This window comes from Rhinolophus ferrumequinum, chromosome 8, assembly GCF_004115265.2.
Source record: "Rhinolophus ferrumequinum isolate MPI-CBG mRhiFer1 chromosome 8, mRhiFer1_v1.p, whole genome shotgun sequence".
Classification (NCBI taxonomy): Eukaryota; Metazoa; Chordata; class Mammalia; order Chiroptera; family Rhinolophidae; genus Rhinolophus; species Rhinolophus ferrumequinum.
In genome coordinates, this window is record NC_046291.1 from 38127720 (window position 1) to 38148356 (window position 20637).

The following is a 20637-nucleotide window of genomic DNA, read 5'->3' on the forward strand; positions in this document are numbered from 1 at the left end:
GGATTCATTGACCAGTTACCACTTGGGAAAACAGAGGTCTGGGCTTTGACAGGAGGTAGAAAAGGACAAGACTGCATAGCACGCCTAAGGCACTGGAAGTGGGGATTTAACATAAATTTGTTTGGGTCATTTTATTGGAGGGAAATGGAAGTGAGATTTTAACCTTAAAATGGCCATTTGCCCAGAAGTAACTTGATAAACACCTGCAAAACCACATGCTAATCCACCCTGTTAACATACCTTCGAAGTGCAGATACATCTCCAGTATATGCAGCAAACAAAAGGTTTATCACTGATTTTACCTGTGAAGAAAAGAAAGTTCAGGCATCCATAGGGGAAAATAAATACATAGAGTGTACAACTGCCACGCATCAGTGGTTTCCATGTGTTTTGAACGCGTCAGCTGGGTCACACACAAAAAGTTACCACGATTACAGTTCTATAACCAAAAAGAATGCACATATGTGATATTTTTCTTTTTTATAGAGGATTATGAAGGGAAATTCAACAATAAAAATAAGATACATGAGGGGAAGAATGGAATGATGATATCAGTTGGCGCAAAGAATGGAAACTTGTGACCTGTGAAACACACATAGTTGGAGCAACTGAAAATTGTTTAGAACCTTTCTCATTTAGTATGTCTTAGTACTGTGAGCTGACTTCACACGCACAAGATTCTCATCACATCATTATTAAAAACTAAATCAGGCTACATAAATGTCTAATCCCGGCCAGCAAGCGCTGTCCTCATCAATCACCAATCACTGGCATCTTTGGAAATCTTGAGAGACAACAATCAATAGGAATCTTCTTAAACGTAAGAAAAGGACTACACTTCCTGGGAAGACAACACCCAGTCTTCAGTTCTATGCCCAGGCAGTACAAATTGGGGCATCCTCAGAGCCCACGACTCTGCCTCTACTCAAAAGGCAGGAAAACTCCCAAAATGTTAAGTCATTGCTACAAGACTGCACCATGTATTTTCTTTGGACAACTATCTACTTTCTTGCTCCTATTAAAAAAACAAACAAACAAACAAACAAAAAACTAGTTATCCTAAAGCCCACTGGATTTTGGTCTGCTTTCATAAAGACTTTATCCAGCCCAGTTTTTGAGAAACAAAACTATTGAACATACACCGTAAATACTTCGTAAATTCACACTTTTGTCTAATACTTGCAACTTCAACATTCATAGTGATAATCCAATGGATTTTGTTCTCAGTGGTAGAAAAGAGAAGTTTAATTGGAGGGATGGAAAGGAACCCAGCTAGTCAAGCATGAACAAAGCCGCAGTCCGGGAGCTGCTCTCAGGATCGCCTCGACTTCCCTCCTTGGCACTATGGCTTCCCTTTCCCACACAACCTGTGAACTTTTAAGTCAAACTGGAACTAACCATGGCTGGGCTTTTCTAATTCAGCATTTTTCAAAATGTGTTCTGCAGAAACTAGTCCACAAACGCTCCATGAAAAAAAGGGTTCTGTGGTCAGATATCTATTTTCTTAAAATAGTTTTAAGTCCCTTTCTGGGGGATTCATGAGCTTATGAAAGGCTCTGTAAACTTCTACAGTACAGGAACTTGTCTAACCAGCTAAGCATACCTCCCCAATTTTACTAATACTTTTGTTGATATCACTCCAAAAACACCTTACTTTCATTCTTTCAGTGCATTAGTTTCCCTTCTGACTCTTACCCAGTCTGTGTTCGGTAGTCAGTCTCCTACTAACCCTAAATCCAGAACAGTTTTCTCAGCGGGTTGGGGCGGAAGCTCAATGGAATCACCCAGAATGTTCTAAAAGTGTATACAAGCATCTCTCCTCCCATGTCTACATTTCAGGGAAAACAGTCTTTTAAAAAGAGTCTCCAGGTGATTTTGATATGGGCTCTTCTGGGTTATGGACCGTTGTTCCAGGTGCCCCTCACTTCTTTCTTTTTAAATTGGATCAATTTGGGATCCTCAATTCCCCCTTGTTTTTTGGGGCCCACAGAAAACCACTGATGGGCTATCACAAATTATTCTCCATATTTCCAATTACTTGACAATTTTTTTCTTCTTGGTTCCCATTTACATTTTCTTCAGACGTTTTAATACCAATGGGGACCCCTAAAACAGATGATCCGAAACACCTCTTTACTAAGATAAACTGTTCTCACCTCTCCCTCCTCTGTTATGCAAAATACCTGCTTCTAATAACTATTCTCTCTTCCTTCCCTTCAAACCTCAAAGCAAAAGGTATTCATCTTTCCTCAGTTCTAGAAGACTAACTTCTATTCCTCCAGATCCTCTAACCTTGCTCCCTCATTTATCCCTTTTTTTCTAGCACCTTCAACTTTTCCCTTGGCCATTGGCTCCCTTAGCTCTGCCTTAATATAAACACATCATCCTATTTTTAAAAACCAACAAATAATCCTATTGTTACTGCTTTCTGTGCGTATTTTCTGAAAGTAGTCTGTATTTTTAATTCCCTGCAAATTAAGTTCACACCCACTATTACCTCTAAATAGTACTCTCGAAAGCTCCAGCAGCCTTCCTAAACCCTAATTATTTCAACTTTCCAACACACCACACCTCACCCCTTGTTTTCCACAACACCGGCTGTCTGCATCTTCCTCCTATTTCTTTGCAGAGGCATTTCCCACTTTCCACCACCTAGTAAGACTCCAAAGCCCTAAAGGTAGTCTCCATCTTTCTTGTTTTCCAATATAATCTCCCACAAAAGTTTTATACGTCCCTTTGGGCAAAACAACTTTGCAATCGACATCTTTAATCTAAATCTTTGTTCGTAAACCTTAACCCTACAGCTCCACTTGCTTGTCATGTTGTCATTTCAAACTCAAAATGAGCAAGCCTCTCTGCAGCCCTGACTCCCCACCCAGGCTCCAAAAGTCCAAATCCATCTGCCTATTTGGCATTGCCCCTAAGGTGTTTAACAGGCATCTCAGACTTGTGCCCAAAATAGTGCTTGATTTCCACCACCTCCCCATTCCCCCCACGCACTCCCACCATTAGCTTCTCTTCCGGTCGCCCTCATTTTGGGATGACACTACATACACTCAGCCAGTTGCTCAGGCCCAAAACAGCCATCCTCCAGGGCCGCTGCAATTGATTGCACAGGTTGAGCCCTCCACAAGGATGCCCAGCCACGTCCCTGGCCCATGCTCCTCTCACCCTGCTTGTGGTATCTCGCACCCCAATACCTCTGATGGGAGAAAGGGAGCCTTCTTCACACAATGTTCTGAGAGGGTCTGCTTACGCTCAGAGGCAGAACTAGCTTTTTCTAATTCACACAAACCCACCATATAGATCCTGGACATATTCCTTGATTCTATTTCTCACAACCCACATCTAGCTCATCAACAAATACACTAACTCCAAAATACATTTGGAGTCCCACCGCGTCTCACCACCTCCGTTGCTATCGCCCTAGGCCCCGAGCCACCACTCGATCTCACCAGGAGGCTTGTGATAGCCTCCTCAGTACAGGCACGCAGCCCCTAACGATGTTTTGGTCAGCCGATGGACCACACACACGATGGGCGTACACCACAGAGCCTAGGCGTGTATTGGCTGTGCCATCTAGGTTTGTGTATGTGCACTCTAGCATGTTTGCACAAGGACGAAATCACCTACAACACATTTCTTGAAACGTATCCCCCAGCGTTAAGTGGCGCGTGACTGTATTCTTGTTCAACTCTGCTGCCACAGGGATCTTTTGATAACAGATGGTGGCAGTCCTGGTGACTTTCCATCATACCTAGAATAAAACTCAAACTCTTTACCATGACTTTCAGGACAAAAATGCTCTACTCCCTGGTTACACCGTGCATCGCATCCCCGCCCACTCTGCCCCTTGCGGCTCTACCCTGTCAGGTCTTTCTGTTGGTCACAGGCACTCAGGGCTACACCTGCCGTGCTGCTGCTGGGGGTGGCTCCCTCCCTCACTTCATTCAGGTCTCCCTTCAAATGCCATCTCCCAGACTCTAAAACACTGCCCTCTTTTTCATCACTCCATATCACCGACCTTACCTTTTCGGAACACTTATCATTATCTGATAACACACAGGTTTCTTGTCTCTTTCCCCATTAACTCTAAGTTCCATGTGGGCAGAGATTTTGCCTTTTCGTTTCCCCATTATAACCTGTGCCTACCACACATAATAGGTGCTCATTAAATATATGTTGACTCAAATCAACACATGGTGCACCTTAAACTTAAATGGCACCTCGATATTTCAATTTAAAAAAAAGTGTTGACTATTTTCTCCCAAAGTATCAAATATTCAAACTGTTGCTATCATTTGGGGATTAAATTAAAATCATTATTAATTCTTCTACCTCCCTTACCTTTACTTCTTCAAATAGCGTTACAAATTTATTCAGTCCTCCTAACTGCTGCCTCAGCTTCTAATCCTTCTTCCACCCACGAGAACTTTTCCACATACTTCAAATCGTCGACACATAAACACTGCTCCCATCACTAAAGGTTTCTCAGCAAGGGAGTGTCAGAAAAATCCCCAAATCATTCCTGATAAAATTTAAATTCCTTAGCCTCATATCCAAGATTCTTCAGTCTGCTACTTTTATTTTTTTCTCTCAACCTCAATAGAGCAAAACTGGTTTTACTACTGCCCTTGTTTTTAATCAGTGTCTACGCTCCTCTCTCTCCGTTTGGGAACACCTAGATTCCTAACCAAATGTTTCCCTTCCCTGAAGGGCCAGCTTCATTGAAAGCCCTTGAAAGCTCCTTCGCTGCCACGTCTTCCCAGCAGACATCCCGCCCAGCATTCATTATCCCTGTGGCTTGTTGCAAGTTGCCCACAGAGTGCTTTGTGACAGCTTGTGCCAAGGACTCATCAATAGATACCTTCCTTCCCACTACCATCCTGAACGTACCTTCTATTCCTACTAAGCCACAGTACATACTATTTATTTCCTGAAAGCATCTTTTCTCTGTCCATTTCTCACTTCAGTGTTATACTTAACCCCTCCCCTGTGAATTCTACTGCAAGCTCTTAAATCAGAAAGGCGTTTCTTTCTCCCACGTTTGCCTCACAAGAGTACTACCACACATGGTATATTCACTTGTGTATCTTATCTCCCCCACTACTCAAGAGAAATCCAGAACTCCGGTGTACACTGCCTTAATAGATTAACTACCTATATAGTTCTTATCCTTTAAAGTAGATTAGTCCTTCTGAGCAATAAATCCTTGATCTATTTCAGTGACTATTCATGAACCACATCTTTTTCTCAAATTCTGAATTTAGACTAAGCTAGTCTGGAGACATTTTACTATATAAATTATGGGTGTATCAGTTAGTCACTTAATTACTCAATATTTCCAAAGTTCTAAGAATAAATTCCTTATTCATACGGCCAAAAACAGGCTGATTTTATAATGTAATCAATTTATTGAGAGTATACTAATACTTTATTCACAAGCATGTTTCAGTTCAGAGAGAGAAATATAAAAAGAGAATACATCAAAAAACTTCAATGCATAACAGGCTTTGTTGACTAACAGGTTGAGGGGGGAACATTTATTAGCTTGCCTTAAAAAAAATCATTAAAAGGTAACATGGGGGCTTAGTGTTCTTCCCATGGAAACGAAAGGCTAGCTGCAGGGCTGAATTTAACCCAAATCACAAGATAGGAGCTTGATCGCAAAATGAGTGTCATTCACTCCAAGACAGAAGAACACCAGGAGGGAGCACACACGTAGAACCATTTAAAATTAAAACCGCAAATGCCTCTTCACTTGAGCAAGTAACTACCTGTATTTCTAAGGTTTGCATAAATCAAGAAATGAGCTATGAGTAGAATGCCAAGAAAGAAAATGGAAGCGTTCTAACAGTTTTGAGATAACAAATGGAGTGTTCTCTTCTTTAGGGACAGACCAGTTCCTGGTCTGTTAAGAGAGTTCCACAAATACCGGCAACTACACTGGCCCACCCTCTGGAATGACTACCATGGCAAACCAAACTGAAGATGGAGGACATCCTATAAGACGACTCATCCAACTCCAAGCCAACGCTTATAAAGAATGTAGGTGTGCTCACCACTGATCAAGGCGGTTCCCCTTATTCCCCAATGCATATATATATGTTAATTTAAAAATACTTGTCAGGAAGGCCAGGGTCCAGAAAACAACGAGTCAACAACTCGTTGTTTTCAGAACTGTCAGAAGCATGGGACCTGTGTTTTGATGACTCATTCCTCAGTACAAAGAAACAGAACATACACGGGAAGAACAATAGCCTATATAAATTAAGCGCTCTGACATTTAATGTATGCCTCCCCATAGCAAAGAGAAACTTCACTGGGGCAGGCAGCCACTGAAAATTTATAAATTAAATGTTAACAGTTTTCCTTTCATATTGCAGATTTTCCAGTACTACTACATTTTTCCTTATCAGATTTCTATCAGAACCTGCCAGAACCAGACAACCTTATCTTAGTTTATTTGTACAAAGTAAGACAAAAATGCTACAGTTTATGAGTTCATTTAACCCTGGCATGCATGGAATATCAAAATCGTATTTTTTTCCAAAATAGCTAGAAGCAGTTGCAGATTCTATCAATTTTACAAGTCTAAAACGACATTCCTACCTCCCCAATCCTATCATTTTCCTATTCATTTTGAGCCTGTTTAAAAGCTGAATTGTGCGACTTTGGTCTCCTTTTCCCAAAGACCCTATTTTGTACCAGTAGCAACTATTCGAATTACATAATATCACTTTGTGTTTATATAGTGAATGACCTTGAAAAATCCAACATTTATAAAAGTTATCATTGTTTTTAAATACATCTGACAGGCTGGTTGTAAAATACAATTATGGATATATTTTATTTATTACCACTGAGGTTAAGGCCCTTGGCTCAAGGTCATATAGCATATGAATTAGTGAGCAGCTGGGATACATTCCCACTTCGGTACGTGATAATGATAGTCCTTAATAGATCTCAGACTGTTATCCAAAGGATAGAAGGAAATCAAAGGATTAAATAGCAATTGAGCTCTAGTCCATAAACGTCCTCTGCTAAATACTGGGAGGAAGGGAGTGTGGGAGGGAAGGAGTGAAGAAGGGAGAGGAGGAGAAACGACGAGGGAGGGAGGGAGGGAGGGAGGAAAGATTGATTCACAGGCTTTTACACTTTACTCAAGTATTCTACTTCCAACTCTATTACCTACTGCATGACTGTGGCTTCCTTTGTTTTTCATCTTTAGTTTCTGCCTTCATACAAAGACTAATTCAGCTCTTTTGGAAAGACTTTAATGAAAAAAAAGCAGGTAACTGAAAACCCATCCTTCTGTTCCTGCCACTTCCAGTTTGACGCAAAGCTCTCACGTTTCCAGCTCACTACAGTATCTGTTGCCGTGGAACAGATACTGTTCGTCATCTGTTAAATAAACCATCATCACTCCAGATCCAATTTTGTTTCAAAAGCTTCACTCCAACTTGGCCTTTTATAGCCTTTAAATGAAAATAAATTTTCAGCCTTCTTTTATAAGTATTTTTCTTAAAGTCAGGTTAAAAAATACAAAGCTAGTATAGCTAAAGAAAAATGTTAAGTTGCCAGTAAATGTAAATCAATCGCTTGCCTACAAGGGTAGAAATACGAACCTGTACAATGTGTATGTGATCAAAGCTACTTCCTCTTTCCCTTACTACTGAGCTGATTTAATATTCACATGTATGTATAAAACAAAATTATAGTACTTTTATGGTTAGACAATCTGAGTTTGAGGCCACATGTTCCTAAGCTTTCTAGTGGTTTATTCAGACACAATATTAATACACTATATAGACAAAACTAATCCGAACTGACATGATCAGAGGATTACAGAAAATCCTTTATGGAATAACAGTTCAGCAATTTCATGACCACATTTCCAAATGTTTACACAAATGCAGGAGGTTCTCATGTGGTAATTTTAATAGAGAGGGAGGATTATATGAGTATTTTATTTACAACAAAATAACTAATTTGAAACACCTACTCTCTCCCTGGAGTAAGCTAAGTGCTTTAGGTATTATCCCTTTACTGTTACTCAAAGGATAGGGAATTGAAGATCAGCATGTTTAAAACTTGAGCAAAGTATGAACACTGGTAAGCGGCAGAGTACGGGCTCAAGCCTGACACCCGAGTCAGTGCTCTCACCAGTATTCAGTGTCTACTAGGGCACGAGCTCGCCTAAGAAACCCTGAGATGACATTTCCTCACCAGTATAACACCGAGACTAAAATATGTCGTGATGGGACATCCGAAAATAGCAATTAAGAAACAATTTACAGTGAAATCGTAGATACTGATTTTGTATTGAAATGCTAACCAAAGATTTTTCGTAATTAAAGAGAAAATAAGGGAACAAAACAGATTATTCAATTTGGCATATCGATGCCACAATGGGAAAATGTGAAAGGTATCTTCATTCTTTTAAATCCCTAAAATGAAATGGGTTAACGTGAATAGAGCCAATAGGGCCGCGACAGCATTGGCAGCAAATAAACAACTTCTTATCTTAGTGGCTCATATTATTTTGGAAAATGCCAATGAATGGTCTAAAAAGATACCAATGGGCTCATGAGCAACCCTTTTATATCTGAGTATAAAAGTAGCTAACAATATATCTTTGTGTGGTCTGAGAAACAGCACTCGCAATTAAGAAGTAAGCAGCAAATAGAAAAATAGCAACGATCAAGGGCAAAGGCAGCTATTTCTCTGAAGGACAAAAGTGCACTTTCCATGCGGCAGACCTAAGAGTACTGGTATTGCACTGACAACTATCAGTTTTTTATTCACTATCTTCCTGGTTCTCTCCTCTCTTACACAGCTATGTATAAAACTCCATGAAGTTTAGTTAACATGACATTAGTGTTCAGAAAGAGGATGAGGGGCCACACTCCTGGCATGATAAAGCGTCGTGTTGATTTACAGTTGTTAACTAAAAAACAAGTACATAAAACTCCAAAGAATCGAAGAAACGAAAAGCAAAGAAGAATAAGGAAGAGAAGAAGTTGGTCACCAAATGCTTGTACATATTACTTCAAAAAAATAAAAAGTAAAAAATCAGGGCAGGGCCACTGGAATCAAAAGATTCTTACAGTTGGGTAAAAATGTAAAATAAATATAAACAAGGTCCCTGAAAAGAGATGGGGTTCTCTTTCTGCTGGCAAACAAAACAAAGTTTTGGCAGTCATAGAGGCAGAATTATGGTTTCAATTTGAAGGACCTTTCTGTCCCGCGCATGCCCTAAATACTGGTACACCCAAGCAAGACACATGTACATGGGTACCCTACAGTTATTCCAACCACAATACATCCTTACTGCTTTGATTCTGGAAAGAAAATCTCTTATTTCCATTGATCTCCAGAGAGCCATCCTTAATTCTCTCCATTCTTTAATGTTTATTTCACAGTTGTACTATGAAAAGTCCAACATGTGTGCTGTATGGACAACACACACAGAACAGGCACAAAGACATTATCTGTTTCTCTAGTGCTATGAATTTTTCAGTGCTTCCACAGACATTCTAATTTGATTACTGCTCAAATTATAATAAATAACATGTTCCTCCAGCATATAACACAAGAAGCTGCTGGAGAACAGGATATTTTTAAGATCCTTAAAAATAAACCAATGTAACATTTGAGGGGAAAAAATATATAAAAAGCCCTCCTCTCCTGCCCCCATCTAATCACTCCAGCACCATTCTCAGGGCCTTGTCATGGGACTGCTTAGCACCTCTTTAACATTTATAATTCTTATCAACAATATTTTATTCTGTTAAGCAAGGAGGATGGACATGGCAAAATTATACACAGGACTCAGTGTAATCTACATAAGTCGAAAATTCTGTAAGTAGAACCAAATTCAAAAAGGAAAAAACCTTAATAGAATGTCTTCTAGGTAGGCTGGGTCTAAACTAGATTTCAAGCCTATTCTTGTAACTCGTTCCTGGTAAATGCTCTAAATCCCTTGCCTGATCTTCTGCAGCTCCTACACCCAGTCCAGAATGCAGCCATAGGCTTGGGGTGTGGGAGGGGGACAAGAGCAGACTGCCATCATTACAAATCAATCCAACTTCCATAGTATTGGCAACATCGCTGTTTCCCTCAAAGCTTTCTCCCACTCTCCAAGAACAAACATGTCCTATCTTCTCTGTGCCCTGAAACCTCTCAGCCTCAACTCATTCTCAGCAGAAAGCCTCCTTTCATACTCTCTGGGGAAAATGGAAGCCAACGGCCAGAAACTCCCTCAACCTTCCCCAACATGTCTCCAAACCTACCTGCCTGCCTCTCCAGGTCCTATTTCACTGTAGATGCTCTTCCTCCCACCAAACCTATCCTCTACTTGTGCTGTGAGCTCCATCTCTTTCTAGAGACCTCACTTTATCAGTCATTTCCTCTCTTGTACCTACTTCAAGCTCTCCTTCTTTCATGGATCTTTTCTATTAGCAGCCAAACCCCCAGTAGTTCTCTCAAAGTCAGTAACATTTTCTTAAAAGAGGGGGAGAAGGTTATCAATATAGGCTACTAATTTTTTTATTTTTCAAGTACAAATAATAAAAACAACCTTACCATGTACTATCATTGTTTACTAAATAAAAAGCAATTTTAACATCAAAAGAAAGAAAATTAAGGACATCACGTAAATGAACACCCCTCATCTTATTTAATGCTTATCTACTTTGGTACAGTTGACTGCTCCAAACTTCTTGAAATCGTCTTTCCTTGACTTCTGATACTACACTATGGATTTTCTCCTCTGGCCACTAGCGTTCCCTAGTGGGAGCTCTACTACTCTATCCTACTTTTAAAATGGGAGTTCATGAAAGCTCCTTAGCATTCTATGCTGTCTCCTTAAGCAGTCTCACACCTCTCCACAGCTTTGAATCTACTCTCCATGCTGACCACTCACAAAACTGTATCTCCAGCTTCGACCATTCCTCTAAGTTTTAGGCCTATCTCTGACACGTACTCAACATCACTACTTGGACATTAAGATATACACATCAGAGAAGTTAGCTTTCACACACTGCTAACTGCTTACCCATTATCCGCTTCCTACCCCATTCACACTACCGTTTCCCCGAAAATAAGACCTAGCCGGACAGTCAGCTCTAATGCATCTTTTGCAGCAAAAATTTATATAAGACTTGGTATTATATTATATTAGATAAGACCCAGTTTTATATATTAAAATAAGACCGGGTCTTATATTTTTGCTCCAATAGACGCATTAGAGCTGATTGTCCAGCTAGGTCTTATTTTCGGGGAAACATGGTAACAGAATCTCTATTTGTTGGAGGTAAGCATTGTAGTCAACTATGACTACTTCTTTAAATTCCCTTGCATCCAGTGTGTCAGATGGGTTTCTGCAAAACTTCTTTTACCTAAGTTAGGTATCATTCTTTCCTTTCTTCTTCCACTTTGACCACACAAGTGAGGCCAAAGGTGCAGCAGCTGTCCTGTGACTGTAAGGTGACAGGTGTGAGGTCCAATGCTAACACACTAAGTTTGGTCAGAGCAGAAGCCTACCTTACTGATGGCAGTACTCCAGGTTGTCTAACCCCAGACTTGTTATATTAGAAAAATAACCCCATCTGTCTAAACCACTCTTAATCAGCCTCCTGATAATTATGTTACCAAAATTATTTTTGCTGTACTGCAAGGTTTGCTTCTTCAGTGTTCATGTTAGTAAATATGGCAGCACCTGCCCCGTTGCTCATACTAAAAACCTGGTTGTCAACTTGATATTTCATTCTTTTTCATCCACCAAATGTTATCACTAAGTACTGCCAACTTCATCTCTTAAATACATCTTTTATCTGTCTACCTCTCTCACCTCTGCTTTCCTATTGTATGTCACCTCTCAGGCCCAGAACTTCAACTTTCATCTCTCTCTAATCCATTCTCCCCAGAGCAGTGTTTAAAAACCAATCATGTCATTCCCCTTCTTAAAAGCCTTGAAGTTTCCTATTGCACTTTGAATAGTCCCAAACTCTTAATATGGCATACTAAACCCTACAGAAATGCTCCCCAAACTGTGTTCAGAGGGCTACCTGCAGCTTAAACACCTACAAAGCTTATTAAAAATGAAGATTTTAAAATCAACCTCTGAGGCTGGGACCTAGGAATCTGTATTTTAAAATTAGGACGCGGCTATAATTCAGATGCACATTAAAATACGAGCAGTCCTACCGTACACAATGTGGTCTTATCTCTAAGACTCATCCAGAGCCAATCTTCATTCACCTTGCCTTACTCTTTTCTCATCACATGTGCTTTCTTTCACCTTCTCAACTGTGCTCAACTCCTTCCTGTCCTGGGGTCTTCTAGTCAAGACTATCCTATTAATCCTACTCCATCCTTCCTCTAACTCATTCAAACCTCAACTATTACCTTTCAGAGAAAACCACCCATACCTATTCACCCAGATAAAATGAGATCTTCTTGCTATATCCTCTCCTAACATTTTGTACTTTATCATTTATTATCATATTTGCTTATTTTTTAAAGAAATGTTAAAAGATACAGCTAACTATTCCCGGTATCCATTCCCCTTGCTCCCAGAGGTTAGCTTTACTAAAGACTGCTATGCATGTTCCTACACTTTCAACTACATTGTAAATTGTCTCATAGTCTATTATAGGTGCATACAAATGGTGTCATATGACACATGCCATTTCACCTCTTTTGTAAGTTAAAATGAACTAGGTCTATATGTATCCGTATGAACAAATCCATTATCACAATTTTAATTATTTTAGTAACTATTCAATCCTGCATCCCCTTCTAGATTGCAAACACCAAGAGCTGGATCATACTTGTCTCATTAACCACTGCACATTGTAACCACTTAGTAATTTCTGGTACACAAGAGGCAAAACATAAATAGTGCTTAAATGAAGACCTGATTAGTGAATGAATAAAGAACAGGATAATGGCCAAGGTTAATTTATAGAAAATCTGAACTACTCCAACAAATTAAATTGGCTAAGTATCTTGAACTAATTCTGTTTGTGTGCAGTTTAAACAAAAACTAATGAAATACTGGGGGATAACTGGTTCTTAGTAGAAGGGAAAAAATAGTTTTATAAATTTTCATTTATATAGAGGGATCTAGTATTGAACATTGGTGGTGAACCTACATATATTAATAGTACCAGAAATGAAGAGGAGAAAACACATATTAAGAGGAAAACAAAATCCCTGGTATATACAAGAGATGAAAAATTGTTTGGTAACAAAGTAAAATGGATACTAACAATATTGAAATAGAAGCCTAGAAACCAGAAGACTCCTGGCCACATTCTTACAGCCACATAAGTGGGAGAGCAACTTCATAAAAAGAATGAACTATCTGAGCACTCTTGTACTATAGCATATTAGTACAAAAGCAATACTGGAAGAGAAACAATTGGAAAATGGGTGCATTACTGCCAGCTTGCCAGAGTAAGGGTATTGGGATAGGCAGAAGTTATTTTTTAGTTTTTACTTATATTTAAGTCATTAAACTCAAAATCAAACCATATACAAGGATAACTGTAAATGGCTCTAGATGAGGATAGAAAATTTCATCTTTTCATCACTAAATCATTGTAGTTTTGCTGGTTTCCAAAAAAATTTATACTGAAAACAAGTGCAGATGTAAACAAAGATGCATTCATTTTTGGATATGTTCCAGATCATAGACCTGTTACATATAAATAGGATTAATGAAAACCCCTACTTTGAGCCTACTATGAAAAACTCTAGAGTCAGGGTTTATAAAGGTGATAGACATTTAGAGGAAGCAAACAAAAGGATTTAAAAATGCATCTTCTAAAATGTCTCAAGAGTTACAATAAACATCAGCTTTTAATGCAAACATACTAATTTATACTTAAATGCTGTAGGAATATATAGGAAATTTAAGTAATAAAAAGCATTTATATCTACAGTAGAGCAAAGCTAAGGAATGATTTTAATGGTAGGATTTAGGACTGACTTTTTAGTTTCTATAGTCAAGTAATATTGGAATTAATTTTCCCACTTAGATCAACACTTTAGAACATAAATGTGATCATGTCTTCATGTCTGCTGATAGTCCCCCAATGGTTTCCCATCACATCTAATTTCCAATGAGAGGATCTTTGGAGATAGGAATTTCTGTGAGTGAAATACATATGTGCATATTTTAAAATCATAGAATACTGGTGATAGGGGATGAAGACACTACCTGAGTTACATAATTTATAGTGAAAAATGAAATTATCAAAGAATAACCTTGTTTAATATGAAATCTCCCTAAATTCTTGATCAAGGCACTTTGAAGTTGTTACTGCCCTTAAATTTTCATGGAATATTAACAAGGACACATAGCTTGCTCCAGTTACACAATGGAAAACAATATAGTCTGTGGTCAAGAGGAATATACAGGAAATTGGCTTTGGAACCAAACTGCCTGGGTGTGATTCCTGCTTCCATACACCTAAAGCTGTGTGACCCCAGGGAACTTACAAGACGGGCATAAATCTATAGAGGCAATCAGTAATAGTGCCTACTTCATAGATTTGACGAGGATTAAAAAAGTCTCAACATGCTTTGCACTGATGGCTGACCCACAGTCAGTCACCGTAAGTACTAGTAGTTATTACCTGTGATCCTAAAAGCGATGCTATTCAAATTTTGATGTTACTAGGTTTCTGCTTATGGTGTATTGTGCATACCTTACTGCTAGAGCTGACTGAAATTGTTGACAATGAAGCAAAAGTAGAAATCTACAGAAAACCACAGGATTTTCTATGTTAGCAAACTGGACTGCTGGGGCAAAGCCATGTTACCTGGGTTTAGGGCCACATTTTTGAGGACTGATCACTGTATACTCGGTTCTAGTTTGCACATCGCTAAGCTTCCTGTGATAGGGGGCTGACAAAGGAACTCCAAGGACTTCCAAGGTCTTGGGTCCAGGCAAGAGGCATGGATGGGACATCCTTTTCATTTTAAGTCATTGCCAATTTGAGGTATGTATAGTAATTTCAAACCTGTGATTAAGATTTTTAAGGGATTAACTGTCAGGGTCTACTGTCCTAGGTCAGAATGAATTAGAATGGTACATCTTCCTGAAGCCAATTCTACTCCATCTCTAGAGAAAGAAAAGTTTAGTGAGAACTGGTAAACACTATGTTTTAAAAATATTAAAACAGGTATTATGGAATAAAACAATTTACATGGATTTTTATGGTAGAAAACAAATCTCAGAGTTCATGTGTATGGTGTTATCACATTGGGCTTCCCACCCGTATCTTCTGCCCAACTGCCCGGCACTCACTGATGCTCTTTAAATCCAAAAAGCACTAGGTAAACCAAAGTTTCAACCTATTAAAAACTTTTGCAGAAGATCCCAAATTCTTAACACAAAATGCTAAGCCTCACAATGGCACTAAATAAGAATTTCTGCAAAGCAAAAACTACAAAACTCAACATACAGAGCAGTGGCCCTCTATCCAGAGCCCCTAAGTACCAGGAAAATACACTAATATGAGTAAGGAGACCATTACAAGGCCCAACATGGAAGGGATAATAATAAACAGCAGTGCTGATTCTGTGGCAGACATATATGGTGCGTGTAAAATAAAACTGCACAACAGTGACAAAATAAAAATTAAAGCTTCTCAAGTTTTTATTTCTTAGCTAAAAACATAGCAAATTAGTTTTCTTCTTTGTTACTCCTTAAGGTGAAAAAGCAGAAAGTCATACATACTCTAAATTCTGTTGTAATAGCACATTTTAGTTGAAATACTTCACAAACACATACATAGAAAGTTAAACTCTTCTTGTCCTCCTCAAAACCATTCTCTAAAGTTTCTCTTTAAGGTAAAAAAAAAGAGAGACATTAAGGCAGGAGCTTTTATTGGTATGATTAGAGAGGGTTAATAATATTGGTCACCACAGAATTTTAAAATCACTTGTCCTGTCATTTCCTGAAGGGATGTCAATAAAGTTTCATTGTGCAGAAAATGTAACATTCATTCATCTCAATTCAAAAGTAGAAACAATATTATTTAGTTCATTTCTTTAAATTATACATTTTGTGTATAGAACTGGACCCACAGATGCATGTATTAGAAGTTGAATGTAAAACAATAAATGGGTAAGCTGCATTATATTGAAAAAAAAAAGAAGTTTGGACTTTTTTAAAAACACTTCTGAATGAAAATAAAACTAGAATGGCAAATGTCAATAATATTAAAAGATTTGGTAATGAATGTATCAGTGATAATAAGATCTGACAATGAAAACCCATTTTATGAGCAACTTTGATATAATTTTTAAATATCTGATTTTCAGCCCAAAATTAATTATTATAGGAAAGGATGAGAAAGAAAGAACATTTAGAATTAATAGTTTGAGTTTTTCAATTAACGTCTTTAATTTTGAGTGACTGTGAAAACAAAACAATAGACATTGGATGGAATTCAATTGCTAATTTATACCATGATTTTATACATCATTAGTCTCATTTCATGGAAGAAAGTCAAGATGTAAGTTTTATGCTATCCCCTCAAAGGAGAATTTGTAATTGCCCCTCTGTGAAGATTCATGAGAAACATACAAAAACAATGAAAACTACTAATTCTAACCTAAAAAGTTTAAGAGGCTAAAAATCATGTATTTTAACTTGGATTTTCTCAATGGAACAGTCCAAATAAGAGTAGTTATACTTTCATAATTAATGCTAATATTTCAGCATCATTCTAATTATAATAGATATAATGTGAAAGCAAGCAGAGTTTATACTGAGTAAAAGCCAGTCTCTTAAAAGTTCATGCTCTCACCACAAGGTTCTCACCTTGTGGGCAGAAGAGCTACCTAGACAAATTTAAATTTTGAGAATTAAGAAACCAGGACATTTTATAGAGTAACAATATTTAAGTTTTAACATTCATAAGTCAACAAAGATTTTTTTAAAAATCAATGCATTTCAAGAACAGCAATATACATCTCCTTCCTAAGTAAGAAAGAAAAATCCCAGAATTGTACAATAGAGCTCGGTACTGAGGACAATGTACACAATAGAGGAATGAACAGACAAATGAAGACCCTTGTGCTGAAGCCGCTCAGAGATCCAAACATCTAAAATAAAAACAAGGCAAGTAGCTATTTTGCATGGTATGTGCTGGAAAAAGCTAATTTGCAAAGGAAAAAAAAAAATTTAGAAACATTTGTTTAGAGCTTTAATAAGCTTTTGCTTATTTAAAATCTTTTTTACTTATATATTTAACCATTGGCTTTTAAAAATAAATTCCTAACCCCAAAGGAATTTCTTTTAAAAAGCCAATGGTGCAACATTTATTTTTAGTCACATTTCTCCTACACTTTCTTTCAAAGGTTCCAGGGTAATGTTTTATTTTTAGAACTACTATATAATTCTAACTTCTAACTTTACTGGTCTTTATAAACTGTGGTATATAACTGTTTAGAAAAATACAATTAACTGGTTTTAATAAACACTGCCAAATAACTTATAGCTATTATTAACTACTGCCAACTATGCTTCTCATTAAAAATGAACAACCAACAAAGGCTGTCCCAACAAAACATAAAAAGGACCAACCTCATCAATAAAGCGGGGGAAAAAACTGTAAATATGTTAACTGAGAAAGCGAGGTGCTAAGAAACCAGGAAAAGGGGGTTGGATGGAGTGGGAGTTTGCCCCGATAACCTTTATTATTACTTTCAAGCTCAATTATGTGATTCTAATAAATTACAAGATTATGGTAAATTAAAGAACATCTAAGATCTAGAAAAGCTGAACTATGTATTAAAAATAAATTCTTCAACTGTTTACAGAATATGAATTAAAATTATAACTCAGGGTTCCAAGTGAAATTGCTGGGCAGAGGAAACTTTTATTATATAAACAAAAACCACCAGAAATGCAATATGAAAACAGAAATTTAAAACTATTTCAGGTAAGAATTTTTCCTCTCAAAAGCTAAGCTTTCCATGGGGGCAGCCGGATGGCTCAGTTGGTAGAGCGCAAGCTCTGAACAACAGGGTTGCCGGTTTGATTCCCACATGGGCCAGTGATGGTGCGTCCTCCACAACTAGATTGAAAACAATGAGCTGCGGCTGAACTTCCGGAGGGGCAGCTGGATGGCCTAGTTGGTTAGAGTGAAAGCTCTCAAAAACAAGGTTGCAGGTTCTAAACCCTAACTGGACTCGGAGCTGAGCTGCGCACTCCACAACTAGATTGAAGGACAACTGCATGGAGTTGACGGGCCCTGGAAAAGCACACTGTTCCCCAATACAATTTATTTTAAAAAAATACAATAAAAAAAAAGCTAAGCTTTCCAGACAGATAATTTCAATCATCTGAGGTATTAGGGCTGAAAGTATTTCAGCAGGTAAATACTTAATGGGAAAAAAATCATTATTTTTGAATAATACAGTGCTCAGAAGAATCATGTCCTCAGTAAAATCTGGCTTAAAAGTTAAGTATTGTTCTTACCATTGAGATTTTAACTAAAATATTTCCGAATTGGTAAATGAGATTTAGAGTTTAAAATGTAGTAACAGTATTATGAGATCCACTGCCAGAATTTGTCATTTCATTACTGTTTCCCATGAGCCTCCACCCTGGACTGCTTATAGCATTCATCATAGCACTTGGCATCAAGAATCGTAATTTGTATATTTTTTAATTTAACCAATACCAAACAGTTCTCAATAAGAAGTGTTTTGTAATTTATACAAAAAATATCACAGATACTACCAAAAAAGCAATGCATCTAAGAGCTAATTAGTATCCTATTCATTTTCATTAAAGGTTAATGGATTAGGAAGCCATTATAAAAGTTTTAATCAGTTAGGCTTTACACATTTTGCATATCTTTAAAAAAATCTCTATAGCTACAACTTACAAAAATTACTAAAGTGGAGCTACAATCTACAAAACAGAAATGGTAAACTTAGTCAACCTTAAAAAATTTCCTTCCTTTCATATGCTCACAAAATATAAACAGAGGACATTTTAAGACCATAGTAACAGAATCACTTCATTAAATATTTATGATTTACTTAACATCTTCTCTTTGAAAAATAAGTATCTTTTCTATTACTACTTAAGTTAAGGACTCTGAGAAACATCAAGTTTTGCCAGCTCTGTTTAATGTTGGATAGATTTTGCCCTAGGATGCCCTTACAGTAGTTTTAAAAACAGAAGTCCAGACTAAGACAGTATAATTTCTGAATTTCTTCAAGTCATGTACATTTATGGTATTCACATTAATAAACTACTCGTGGGGTAGGTAGGGGGAGGGAGAGAGGGATCAAGGAACCTCTCCTCGCACAATTAAATCCCTCCCATTTCTAAGCAGTGTAAGAAACAAACATTTTAACTGTGTTACAATTTAAAATAAAAGTGGTTGAACTTGATTAAATTTGAATGTATGTGCACATATAACTTTGTTCTTGAACTCCATGACAGAAACTGGACTAAGTTTTAAGGTAGAGTCTACATTCTGAATAAATCTAAGTGAAAATCTGAGTGATGTGCCATGATGCATCATAACAAGCTGCATCTCTATCATCTGGTTTGGGTTTTATTACACTATGTAAATATTACATTTAATATAAACTGGTGAAGAAATTGAGCAGAAATCACATTACTTTTTTTTTAAATGCATTCTAGCATTTTCAAGACCACTAAGAAAAATATCAAAAATTTTACAAATGAACAGTAAAGCAATTCTTAAAATTAAAATTCCATAAAGTAGACTGCTCAAACTGATAAGTACACTATTTATTTTAAGTTGAATACTGAAAACTGTTTTACAGTCAACTTCCAAGTGAAATCTGATGTTCTTGCTTTTCCCTTTTGTGGAGTTACACATTACTGTTACTCTCTTACCCTGACAGTACTGGTAGTGAATGGGAGTGACAACAGAAACCACAAATCGTTCAAGTTAAATTGAACAAGTATGTTCTATTTTATAAATTCTGGGGCAGCACAACCGTTAGAAGTTCTTTTATGACAAAACTTGGAATAGGAATAGATCAATGAACCATTTATACATAACATACTATGTGGAAAGAACTGCTGCTCATTTTCTGAATATGGATGGGTGGATGGATGGATGGAAAGACAAACATATTATAAATAGATATACACATAAACATATACAACGCGTACATTTTATATATATATATAATACACACACACACACACACACACACACACACACACACACAATCATGCTACAGACCGACATATCAGCCTATGGTTCTTTCCACATACATACATGCCTATGAAACTCTACACTGTCCGAGCAAGATCAATAAGCTCTTTGAGTCACCTTGCTCTGTACTTCAAATGGGTTAAACACACCACCAACAACAAAAAAACCCCAATGCATCTTTAAAAGCAAGTGATCATAAACTGTTCCACACTTAATATACCTCAACACAAACTATTTACTAGTCCCAAAAGAACTTTATGAAAAAAAATCCCACAGATAAATACAAATTCCTATAGACAACAGCATTTCCCCTTCAAATAGTTTTAAAACTTCTACAATATATTTGGGATGTCTTCTCTGGATATGAATGGCAGCTTTCATTAAACAGAAAAATTTTAAGTAC

General features: G+C 37.4%; 1 protein-coding gene across 2 annotated transcripts in view; it reads right to left on the bottom strand.

Moving 5' to 3' along the window:
• GLS (glutaminase) overlaps positions 1-20637 on the bottom strand; it is a 75199-nt gene that overhangs the window by 6379 nt on the left and 48183 nt on the right. For both annotated transcript variants that reach the window (XM_033111832.1, XM_033111833.1), the window contains exon 15: positions 241-302. In XM_033111832.1, the coding sequence (XP_032967723.1) occupies positions 241-302 (62 nt within the window). The remainder of the gene's footprint in view (positions 1-240; positions 303-20637) is intronic.